Source organism: Aethalodelphis obliquidens, unplaced genomic scaffold (genome assembly GCF_003676395.1).
Source record: "Aethalodelphis obliquidens isolate GAN/ISIS:26980383/991018 unplaced genomic scaffold, ASM367639v1 scaffold82, whole genome shotgun sequence".
NCBI classification, from domain to species: Eukaryota; Metazoa; Chordata; class Mammalia; order Artiodactyla; family Delphinidae; genus Aethalodelphis; species Aethalodelphis obliquidens.
In genome coordinates, this window is record NW_020838026.1 from 5,221,298 (window position 1) to 5,233,969 (window position 12,672).

The 12,672-nt window shown below is 54.8% G+C and overlaps 1 protein-coding gene across 1 annotated transcript in view; it reads right to left on the bottom strand.

Moving 5' to 3' along the window:
- Nucleotides 1-6,332, bottom strand: part of FLI1 (Fli-1 proto-oncogene, ETS transcription factor) — a 113,172-nt gene extending 106,840 nt beyond the window's left edge. The window contains exon 1 of the mRNA XM_027092874.1: nucleotides 6,028-6,332. Within this exon, the coding sequence (XP_026948675.1) occupies nucleotides 6,028-6,045 (18 nt within the window). The 5' untranslated portion in view covers nucleotides 6,046-6,332. The remainder of the gene's footprint in view (nucleotides 1-6,027) is intronic.
- Between the last annotated feature and the right edge of the window lie 6,340 nt (nucleotides 6,333-12,672).

Sequence of the window (12,672 nt, forward strand, 5' to 3'; positions counted from 1 at the left end):
GCGGCATGTGGGATCTTCCCGGACCAGGGCACGAACCTGCGTCCCCTGCATCGGCAGGCGGACTCTCAACCACTGCGCCACCAGGGAAGCCCTTGATAGCATTTAATACCTAGTTCAGCTCCTGCCTAACAGCCATGCAGCAGACCTACTGACCTTCATTGCTACAGCTGGCATCAGCTTACGATGCCAATGGGGTTAAGATGACAAATTCCCATAAGGCCAGCTAGCTTTGTACGGAAAAGGGTTATTCCATAGATTGTCTAATTCTGTCAAATGTCCAAGATATTGGTCCTACGGGTGATAATGTGGGGATAGACACACCCCATCCATTGCCTCCGGGGAAACATCTCAAAGTCCGTGGGCTACTGATGTTGGGTCTATCAGGTCAGTAGAAGAATTAGAGTGACATCACTTAGTAATACTGTCCCACTGACGAATTAGCACATGAATGGGATGAACACTATAGATAAACATCATTAAAGCAACAGAAAATGAAACAGTGTGTAGTCTTCTGCAGAGAGAAAGACACCTGCGCAGCTCTGAGATTTCCAAAAATGCTATTATGGCTGGCTGAAGATTTTGTGAGCTTGTGTGTGTGTGTGTGTGTGTGTGTGTGTGTGTGTAGATAGTGGCCAATGGCCTTTAGTCTTCTCAGTTTGTCACAAAACAACAAACAAAAGATAGAAAGACAGGCCAAAAAGGAAAGTCTTGTTATTCAAAACTAAACAAAACAAAAAAAATATTCTATACCTACATAATGCAACTGCATGTCTAAAATGAATGAAAATAGTAGGGGTTTTTTTTTTCATTCTAACTCTAGACAGTTGGACCCTAATCTGAAAATCTTTCTATCAAGCTTCAGGTAGAATGAGACTTTTCCCACAGAAGACGAGGACCTTGCCGATGGCCTGAGTGTTGACTTACAATTTGGGGATATTTTCCGACGTTTGAGGGAGGATAAAGGCCTCAGACCATTCGAAATCCTGCCTGGTGGTTCATCATCATCAAATTTTCCCAACTCTTTTTTTTTTTTTTTTGGCTGGGGCAACTCAGTGCTAGCATTTGTCTAATATTACATTTCTAAAAAAGAGGTTTGGTTTAAATCAACCACCTTTCAAAACCAATACCAAATTAACTGGTTGACCCCAAATAGAAAGAGATATCGAAATCTTAAATCTTACATAATGTGGTTATTATTGAAGACCTACTTAATACACAGACTACATATCTTGGGCCACAAGATATGTTCTAATGCATCTGAATATATTTTATTTAAATAGTCAAATATTCAATTATTAAAAGAATTGAAATAGGAATTCAGCCCACCTGTCCCTGGTCTGTAGAGCGGCCTATTGGCTATTTAAGTAAAATACTCTATTTTTTGTTGTCTCCTGATTATGGAGACCTTGTTTGTCTACAGAAAGAGAAGGGTTTATTTTGGAAAAATAAAAAAATATATTATGTAAAAATCCTATTCAGAAATTTGGGATTTTTTTATGAATTATGGAAATAATTCAAGATGGTAGCAGTACATTTTTCATTAAATAACAGAAGTGTCTTTAGTCTAAAGAGTCAGGTTCTCCATGATATTTTTTAAAACCTTATCTCTCTGTCTCTGTCCCTCTCTGTGCGTCTCTGTTTCTGTCCCTCTGTCTGTCTGTCTGTTTCTCTTTCGCACACACACACGCACACACACAGAAACACACTGCCTCCAGGGTTCTATAACTCATAAAAATGTAAAGAAAGCAAATAAAATGTTCACGGTATAGTGGAAAGAACACTAGCCTGAGGGTTAGGAGCCCTGCATTCTCACCCTGACTCTGTCACTAGTCAACCATGTGATCTTGGATAATTCAGTAAACTCTGGGCCTCAGTTTCCCTTCTCATAAAAGGAGGATATGCAGCTAAATAATCTCTAAAGCTCTAAAGTTGCAAACCTGAAAACTTGAAGTTGCACAGCAGCTGAAGTGGTAGAAATTATTCACAAACAAATAGGATTCATTGTCGGGTAATTCCCCGAGGGAGGCAATTCTATGTAGTCACGGGACAGAGAAAAAGACACAGCCTGTTTCGCCTGGAGTTCTCGTGAATCTAGGCGCTATGAAGGTTAAAAAAAAAAAAAAAAAGATGCAGGTGGGTGAGCGGTTCACTCTCAGAGTGAAGGCAGCATCCACCTCTAATGACAGAAGTAAAGTCTCTGTTCCCGGGTATCCATCTCTCTGCTGCTTTCTCCCGGGACCCCATCCTGAAGTTTCCCGTCTGGACATGCACTGTCAGTGGTAACCTGCAGCCTGGGCCAGTCTGGCTCATTGACTCTGCTGGTTTTCAAAGCCCAGCCGTCACCTCAACCCTCCTTTCCCATTTTGCTCTCCCAACATGTACTGGTTGTGTGATGCTGAGGTAAAGGGTGAAAGCTGATAGTATCTCTGCTCAACTGCCACTTCATCGCAAGCATCCTCTCTGACCATTCTGGCTGATACAACCACATCGCTTTCTACTCCCTAACCTGCTTTACTGTTCTTCAGAAGTTGTATCACCCTGGACATAGAATTATTTATTTATGTGTCTGTCACCTCCGCCAGAGTGTAAATTCCAGCAGGGTTTTGACCCCTGTTTTATCCTCAACACATAAACCAGAGCCTTGGAACATAAGAGACCCCTAATTAAGATTCACAGCATTAATGAAATACCTATTATAATAAATCCATACCTATGATCTAATTTTCTGGCCAATCGATCCCCACAAGCCCTGTCCCCAAGGAGAAATTCAACTAATGTACAGTCAACGAAGGTACCAGACTTTATTGAATCCTTACTGTGACCTATGGTAAGAGGTTCTTTGGCCCCATTTTATAGATGAGAAAACTGAGCCTCCAGAAGCTTAGTGCCTTGCTATAGGACACGCAGCAACTGAGCAGCAGAACTGAGAATGAACCCAGGTTTTCTGACTCGGAGTCCCCAGCTCATTTCCCTATTTCATTCACCAGGTCTGCATTTTCTCTGACTGTTTCCCCATCTTTAATGGTACAATGTGCATTGACTGAATCAAGCTTCCCTAGATGAAATAAGTAGATTCAATTGAAGATTGCCTAGAACTAAGGTGCAGTTTTGGAAACCAGGTCATTCTTAAGGCAGCAACCAGTATCACGTGCTTTTCAACAACTGATACCATCACCGTGGGGAGCAGGGTGGTATAGGGTGTTGTTTAATATTTAGGCTAACTTATCTGTGGCAGAAGAACAGTAGAAGGCCTCCTGCAAACTTTGGTGCTCCCAACATGATGCTCGGAGCCTTCCCAGGAGACATTCTTGGAGAGGAGAAGAGAGTGTAATACAGAAGGACTTACTATAACAAGGGTGATGAAGTTAAGATTTTGTAATCACACGAAGTTGTGCAAATTATACACAAAGTAAAGAGCTTCTACAAAGGAATCCAGACTTCCCTGGCATTCTGGACCAAACAGCTCCCCAGTGATGAGACCCAGAGGTATTTTGAAATATAAGTATGCTTCATGTATAAGGAAGAAATACGCAGGTGCATAAAAATCACATGCCAGAATTAGTCAAAGATGACTTGTCAAGGCCATTCAAACTGGGAACACACATTCTGAATCTGTGTCTACAAATACGACATGGTATGTGGTGTCTTCTGACCTCTCTCAGTCTAGAACTGGATTTCGTGGACATGTAGGTACATGTTCTTGCAAGAGCATGTGAGCATGATATTTTAGGAACTGAAAGGATTGGAAAGGCACTACTGTAGATGTAATTTAGTCCCACTATTTCACTTTTACAAAGAGTTTGAAGCTCATACTGGCTGAATGGACTGTGCATCCTCGCACAGAGACCAGAAGTCCCCGGCCTCTCCTTGTCCACTGTCTTCTCCAAACACAGCGTTTGAACCAATGTGGGATTGGGGTCTGGGAACCCCGAGATCCGAAGGTCACCCGTGAACAGGAAACTGTGGCTTTCACACAGTCTCAATACCAAAATATACACTAAACACTCAATCCTTCAGAACGCTGGGCAGTGAAGAAGCCTGCTTGAAAAGTCACTGCTCTGCCCACCAGAAGAGCAGCCAGGCGACCTGGATCAGAGACAAGGGTGCTCCGGGGGAGGGTCTGGACAGGACTCACAGGCTCCCATCACCCAGGTGAGAAGGAATGCTGTCACTCCCACCCTGGCATGACGTGCCAGGGTCCTGGTCTAAGCTTGTTCTCATTGACTGCCATGCCAATCCCTGTGTTTGCAGCTACAGGGGTTAGCACATCCTGGGTTCACAGACCACAGCTTCCTCCTTACCCTCAGGGCCTGTGCCGAGAGGTCTGAGCATCGGGGAGATATTGCTGCACTTCTCCTTAGGGTGTCCACATCAAGACCCCGGAGCCATCTTACCACCCTTCCGGGTCAGCTGGAGGCCTTCTGGGTAAGTGGCAAGCATCCTAGTGAGGGAAGTTTTCTAGAGCGGAGCACCTTATTATTAAACCAGGGACACTGAGACACTTGCACGCACCCACCAATGAGAAGAGAAACTGGCATGAAATGACCGGTGGGTGACCACCTCCCTACAGGAATGCCCTCTCACCCATGCACTTTAAACTGGAGGAACCCAGGCTCACAGAGGCTCCCTTCAACCCAATACAATCAGTAATCTCATCTCCACATTTTCAAGTTCCTGCTGTTGGTGCCTTTTACTTAAGTCAGCATATTTCAAACTTTCAGAGAGAGAGAGAAAAAAAAAACTTAGAAAATAAAAACCACTACCCCACCCAAATGATAAAAATCTCCTGAATTCTCCAAGCCCAACATCCTCTTCCTCAGCCCTGAGCAAAGACTCGATTCCTCTGGGTTCTGGGAATGGCGGGCTTTGCCAGTCCCCACCTCACCAGCCTAATAGCTTTTCCAGACCGACTCGGGCTTGGTGTTGGGGGACAGCCTCGCAGCCAACTGCTGGTCCCATTCATTCCTCTCGGGCCTCTTAAGGCCAGTCTCATTAGGGGCTGTCCCTCCTCTCTGCTTCTGGCTCCACTTCCCCCTTCCAGAGGGAGCACGCAGTCAACCCTCGTGAAGTCTGCGGTGAAACCCGGACCCTCACCCGTCCCTCTGGGCTGCACTTGGTAACGTGGACCCAGGCGCGAGGCGCGGGGTGAGGCTAGGGGCTGGGGGGTAGTAGGCAGTCGTCCGGGCCGCCGGCACAGGGCCGCTCACTTTAGGAGGAGCGGCTCCGCAGGCGCGGGACCCTCTTCGAGAGGCCGGTGGGAGCCCGGGCGCGGAGCGCGGGAGTCGGGCGTGCGGAGCGGCGCGGACCGGCCGGGAAAAAGATGCCCCGGTGGAGGAGCGGCGAGGCCGGCCCGTTAGTCCCGAGGAGCCGGCAGCTCCCGAGCGCCGAAAGCCCGGCAACAGAAGTACCAAGAGGAAGGGAAACCGGCCCGCGCTGACATGTAAACAGGGCTTCCATCTGGAGCAGCCCGCGCACACAGAGCCCCAGACACACTCACTCGCACCCCGATCCGCCTGCAAGCAATCCACTTGCCTGCCCCTGGGCCCTCCCGGCAGGGGCCCGGGCTGCTGGCGGCTGCCCGCCCGCCCCCGCCGTCTTCGGCCTCGGGGGAGAGGAAGCCGGCCGCCGGGCGGGTGCCCAGCGCCGGGGCCGGGGTGCCCGGCTCGCCGGGTGGGAGTGGTGGCCCCGGAGGTCTCCGACCCCCGGCTGCGATCGGCGTCCGGCTCCCCGGGTTTCACCCTCCGCCGCCGCCGCCCGCAGCCCGGCCGGCAGCGCGATGGGAGGGGGCCGGGCTTCGCTCCGGGCAAGGGGTGCGGGGGAGATCGCCCTCGGCGGGGAGCCCGGCGGCTCGCCCCCGCCTGCGAGACTCGCCACACGAGCGCGGGAGGAGACGGCGCGAAGCCGGGGCGCGGAAGGAAGGGAAAGTGGCCACGTCTTCCGGGACCCCGGCGCCCCGCGCCCAGCCTGCCCGCCGCCTCGCCGCCCCGGCAGACCCCAGCGCTCCGCGCCCACCGCCCGGTCGCTTACCTTAATAGTCCCGTCCATTTGGCCAAGTCTGCAGCCGAGCCCCCCAATATTCCACACATTGACCCGGTTACAGCCTGACCTCGCAGCCCCTTCGGATTAGCCCGGCGCGGCCTCTCTGGCGCCCTGGGCCCTCCCTGCGTGCCCCCCGCGAGCGCCCTGCCCTCGCTCCCCTGTGCACGTTTGTTGTTGTAGCGGAGCGAAAAAGAGACAGTTAACCGGATGAAACTTTTTTTCAGCTAATTTTGGGAAGTGACTTCACTTTGCGAATGGGGAGGAAGTCCTATCTCTCTCTCTCTCTCTCTCTGTCTCTCGCTCTCCTCTCTCTTCCCTTCTCTCCCCTCTGCTCTCCCTCGTCTTCCCTCTCCCCCCCTCACACCCCCTCTTCCTCCCCTCCGCGGGTCCTGCTTTTCGCATCGCACACACTATATAAATACACGCGGAGATGCCCAGATACATTCATGCGCTGCGCCCACAGGATACTTGCTCCCGGGAGATAAGAGCGAGCTGGGAACAATGCCGGGGTCCACGCCCAGCGCCCGCGCCCTGATTCCCGCAGTCTGCATGCCTCCCCCCACACCTTCCCCCAAAGTCCAACACCGAACGCCTTTGGCCTCCTTCCTTTCCAGGGGCCGTTGGCCGAAGGTGGCCCTCCTGACTCATTCACTTTCCGTTTCTTCCCACAGATACGTTCATTAATGTTTTTTCCAGCCGAGTCAAACTTTTTCTGGGGTTGGGGGGGAGGCGGGGGGCGGGAGAGTTTACTCGGGCTGGGGATAACCTGGAGCCTACTGCCCGGGAAGATCCGGACGCAGACCGAAGCCGACCAACCATTAGAAAGTGCATCCAATGGGAATTTTTCCACTCGGGCCCTCGGCTGCGGAGTCGCGCAGACTCCCGGAGCGGCTCACCCATCGACGCGGACTCGGGGCGGTTTCGGACGGACCCCGGCAGTCGGGGGCGTGGACTCGGCTCCCAGCGAGCTGTGAGCGGAGGGACGCACGCGGGGAAGAGCGCCTCGGCCCCTCTGCTACTGGGGAGGTCCCGGCGCCCGCCGAGGGCCGGGACCTGCGGCACCCCAGACCACTGCTCCGCGCCTTCTAGGGTCAACTCCCTGGCACATACCCCAACCCGACGGCCCAAGCCCTGGCACTCGGGTCAAAGCCGCCTATGCAATGCCACCTTGGGCCCCAAGAAACCTACACTACGGAGAGACGATCCCTCCAGGCTGGCCGGCGGGTCTCCAAAGCACAGCAGGCAACATCCCCACACCGACCCAGACTTCTCCCGGGTGAGACCCCCGGGGCCGGGGCTCAAGACCATCATCCCCACCCCGCCGTGAGGCCAACCTCCCCTCGGCCCGCCTTGTCGGGCCCCACCACCCGGAGACCTCCCGGGTCCCTCCGCAGTGCCGCCGCCCGCTCCAGTTGGCGCAGCGAGGGGACCCCCGGGCGCTCTCGGCCTGACTCGCTTCTCCCCGACCTCCTCCGAAACAGGTTACCTTGTCCACGCTCTCCAGACCACGCTTTGGACTTTCTCACTTTTATTTGAGTCCACCCGGAGAAAGAGGAAAAAAAAATCCAGAGGAGATCCGAGTCAATTGGAAAGAAAAATTTTCAAAAGGGTGTCCACAGCGGCGAAAAAGGTGACTTATTAATTCTTTATTTCTTCAGGAGCAGTTGAGCCCGAGAGCTCGCTGGCCTCCCTCCCTCCCCCCACCCCCTTCTCGAAATTAGTCTCATCAATTCAGCTCCAATTTTGGGTTCGAATACAGACACGGGTCTGAACGTGACCAGACCTGGAGTGGCGGGTGTAGCTTGCCAGCAATTGTGACTCGGTGTGCGTACGGGGGAGAGGGGTGGGGGGATGGGGTGGGGGTGGGATGGGGGCCGGGCCGCCCCCCCCACCTCCTGTCTGCTTCTCAATCCAGGGGTCTGCTCGGGGGCTCCCCTGGGACCGCCACATCTGGTTACCGCTAGCGGGGTCAGTCCCCCCCTTTGCCTGGGGCCACCAGTTCTGGAGTTCAATTAAAAGAAATCAGGCTTAACCCTTTCCTCCCCTCGGCCCCGACGCCCGCCCTCTCTCTCTTCCCTTCAGCGTTTCCACATGCTTTCCAGAGAGGAAAGAGGTTAAAGGGAAAGGAAGAATGAATTACATCCTTTCAAACCCCAAATTGTTTCCTTTTCAGCCCAGACTCTGCCGACCTTCAAACGACAACAAGGCTTTCAGAAGGGAGCGGGGAAACCGCTTCCCACACGGACCTGACCAGAAACCCGGCACCCCCGGCCACATTCCCCCTCTTTCAGGCAGAGAGAACTCCAGTCTACCGCCGGAGGCCCCCTTCCTGGTGCTGGGCAAACACTCAGGCCGTTAAAGGCCATCGCAGGCCAGCCAGCGTCTCCCCCTTCTACACCCGGTCTTCCTAATACGTGAGAAGGCACTTCTGTGGCAAAACATTGGCCAGGTGTCTCTTTCCACCTCCTGTCCAGCCTGGCAAATAACAGATTGGCTTCACTGCTCTGATCAGTAAGTCACCCCAACATCTCTAGTACCCCCAACTCCTTTTAGCAGGAGCTGCCTCTCCCCTAGGGAGAACTCAGTGTGGAACTAGATTAAAATGAGGACTTGCCCTCCTGTTTGAGCTGTGGAACTCAACAGCACTTTCCGTTTCTGCCTGTAAAACCAAAGCTTCTGGCAATTTCGTAATTTTGAAGATGGTGGGGAGGGGAAGAGGCTGGCACTGGTACAACTGTCACCCCTTAGTGACTCACTGACTGGCACTGGGGCCGCGGCTTTTAGTGTTTACCAGCCCCTCTGTCAGAAGCTCCTGTCTATTCACAAGGTCCTCCACCCAGAAAGAAGAGCCCCCCAACTCTGAAGAGCCCTCTGAGGGAATCTGAGTCTCCCTGTGACCTGCACTGGCATGGCAGTGGGCAGGGCTGCCCACTTATGTAACTCTGGGTTTGATGTCCCACTCCACTGCTGCTGCTGCTTTTTTAAATCCTTAAGGGGGAAAAAAGCCCTAACCAAACACAACAGTAAACAAGCCTGCCCTGTTTAATGTGGTAACCACCAGACATCTGGAAAGATGGTTTGATCCTGGCAGCTCACATTGTTTTCACGAGCAGCCAAAGAGAATATTTCGAATGTTTGCATTGAGACAAATTGATAGAGAGCCTGTGGTGAAGCAGCTACAGATGAAAACGGTCTTGGAGCTGGGGAGGGGGAATCCCTCCCGTTCTCTCTCCTCACCCCTCTTCTGCCCTCTCCCCTCCCCCTCCTCTCCCTTCTCCTGGCCCAGCTAGGGGCTGGTTACCCCAGCCCACGCATTTGCTCACACCCTCTTTCCTGGCTCACCAGAGACTGTCCTGCCTCTCCCTTTCCCAGACTGGGCAGGGCTGGTGACCAGGAGCTGATGCCCAATACCGTCCTGCCCACTCCACCAGCCCCGGCTGGCTTTCAAGTCAGGGGAAGCTCACAGCCGAACCCGCACTGAAAACAAAAGCCAGCAACCGGGGGTCGGGGTTGGGGGGGGGGGAACCAACAAAAGAGCCCATCACACGTTTCTGAGTCTAAGGTCACTTGCAGAACGCATGCCCACGGGGGCGAGCACTCAGGGAACCTTTGGACCTGGAGCATTTTCACTGCAACTGTGGTGGGGCGACTTGCCTCGCACCATCCGCACTTGACAATATTTTCAAAGATGCGGAAGTCCTGCTTCCCCCGGGAGGGGAGCGGCGGGGTGAAACGTGTCTTGGCTCGCTCAATGTCAGCCCTTTTGACCCGGTCAAGACTTTCCAGACGCGGCTTCCCGGGCTTCTTCGGTCCCAGCCCGGGTTGGGGGTGGGAGGACGCGACAACCGGAGCCGGGTCCCTGGGGTGCCTCCAGACCTCGGGACCTCCGGTCACTTGAAACCCCGAAAGATGCCAGGCTTGGCAGGGCGTCTCGGGCGGGTCCTTCCCCTTTCGTCCTCCCGGCCCCTGCGGTCCGGCGTCCTCGGCGGGTATTCGAGCTGGCAAGGGGGGTGGGGGAGGGCGCGCGGGGGAGGGACGGGCGAACGAGCGCCAAAACTCCAGACTGCACAACTGCAGCTTCAAGTGTCTGGCCCCTCGCTCGAGGCCATAATTAATTTGAGATTTATTTTTATTGGAGAACTCGAGTCTCGTCTGACCTTAGCTAAACAAGGCAGCTCGAGCCGCCCCTGGATGCGCTTGAATGCCGGGGAATATTTCTGCAGGAAGGCTCTGCAGGCGCGCCTGCTTTGAATTTGTTTCTCAGACTTCATCGACTCACAGATTGAAGGAAGATTTAGAGCCTCTGCTGGCCCGGCCCGCTCCCCACGCTCGTTCTTGCCTTAGCGCCAAGAGGGTTCAAAACGCTACGTGGGAGGCCGCGGCGGCGGGAGGGCCCGGGAGGGGGAGGGTCTTTGCGCCCCGAGCCCCTGGCGCTCCGGGGCCGGGTCCCCAGACCACGCGGCGTCGAGGAGGAAATCCCAAGGGAGTCCGAGACTGACCAGAGAGCGCAGGCTGACAAGAGGTGGAGACCAGCCAGGTGCCGGGACCCTCACCCGGTGGCGGCGCCTAGACGGGGGCTTTGGGGGAAGGGAGAATTCAGCCTTTCCAAATCTCCAGCCGCCCTGCCTCCCAGCCGCCCCAAACAGCATGCAAAGTACAGACCTGTGTCCTTGAAACGCCGTTTCAGGACCTGCCGGCCAGATGCTGCCCCTGGGCCGTGCCGTTGCGAACATTCTGGGGCTACCAGCCTCTTTTCCTCTGGTTGGGGGGAGTCTCCCCCAGAATGCAGCGTGGGCTGAACCAGCACGCTGGTTGGAGGGGGAGCAAGAACAAGAAGTCTGGGAGACTCGTAAAGAGGGAAAGTGGGGGACCCTGTCAGTCTCTAGTGGGGCGGCGAGAGGTCTTCGGGGATGTGCTCCTGGCGCTGGAATTGCCAAGTGCTTTGCCCAGTGCGGGCACCTCGCAAGGACATGGTCAGGGTTCCTCCACTGGGTCTCCTGCCTCTCCCCGATACCTGCAAGTGGAACGTCCTGGTCGAACATTCGCATTGGGAAACCGGGCTCCTTGGGTTTATATTCTAGCTCTGCATTTACCAGCTCTGTGGCCTTGGACAAGTTCCTTAACCTCTCTGTGCTTCAATGTTGCATCTGTACGTTGGCTTTATAATAGGATCTACCTCAAAGGGCTGTTGTAAAGATGGAGTGAGTGTCTAGAACTCGCCTGGCGGTCAGCACAACTTCGCCCTTATTGTTTGTATCTTGGCTCTGCCCCTTGCAAGCTAGATTACATTAACCTCTCAATGCCTCAGTTTCTCATCTGCAAAATGGACCACCTCCTAGGGTTGTTATTAATATTAAATAAGTTAGTACAAATACAATGCTCTCCCCCTTTTCACCTTTCTCTTGCTCTTTCCAGCCTCAAATCCGCCCTACGCTCTCTCCTGCGCGGTCCTCCTTGAGCACTTGGAACCCAGATCGCTGCCCGGGTGGAGTGGGCACCCTTGGTTCCCCAGGGCCCGGCTCGTCTCCTGGCTCCTGGGGCCCCGGGCGCCTGGACCTGCCGTGTTTGCCAATAGTATCGGAGCCGAGTGCTGAGGCGGGATGGCCGGGGCTTGGCGGCCGGAGACTGTTTGTGCCCCTCTGGCAAATGGTAGGCGTAGGGAGTCTGCGGAACAGACCCAAGATTGTCACCGCCATGCGGACCTCCCGACCTCATCAATGCACCTCTTTGTGCAACAATACAAACTTTGTGGCTGCCGAAAAATCCATTTTTTCCCCTTGAAAGGAGCTCCTGCGGCGAGCGGCTCCCCTGGCGGCCGGAGCTCATAGACTGCCGCCCCTCTCCCCCTCCCCCAGCGGCTCCCTCCACTCGCCGGGGCCCGTTTGCTTTCTCTCTGACTCTTGGCCTGGGTCAGGCTCCCGGGCTCCCGCTTGCCCCTCTGGGTCACCCTTAAGGTTTTGGGTCCCCGGGTGTGTGCAGGCTCGGGGGTCCCAGTGGATGGGAGAGAGACTGCAGCGCCCCGCCCCTGGGCCCTTCGCGGCCCTCAGGGCAGAGCCCGGAGTGAGAGCCGGGTCAGCTGCGCCCCGCGTCCCGGGAGCGGTGGGGTGGGAGGGGTTACCGCGCCCATAACCCCCCAGGAAACCTGGACGCCGCGAACCGAGCTCGCTGTAGTCTGTGTCTGCTCTGCCACCTCCTGGGAGGCATCCATCCACCCATCCGTTTACTGATTACCCGTCCATTGATTGACTCGTTTTTCATTCATTCATCACTGATAGATTAAACAGCCCTTCCCGGCCAAGCCTCCAAAACCTGGCTTCCCCAAAGTGACTATGTGGACTCCTTCAGACCACAGGCGGGGAAGATGCTACTTGGTGTCCACAGATTTCCCTTGAGAGAAACAGGAGGAGGGCTGGACGCAAAATTGACGCGCCCAGATAAGACCCGAGAGTCCCCACGCCGTCGAGGTGCCCGGTGCCCGCAGACGGTCACTCCGCCCGGCTTTCGCGGATGCTGGACGCAGCGGAGGGGCCAGGAGGGAGGGGCGGGGGCCTCTCGGGGCGGGGTTTCGGGAAGGAGGGGGCGGAGCCGAGACCTAAGGAGGTGGGAGTTAGTTTGCCAAGCCGCAGCGGTCCT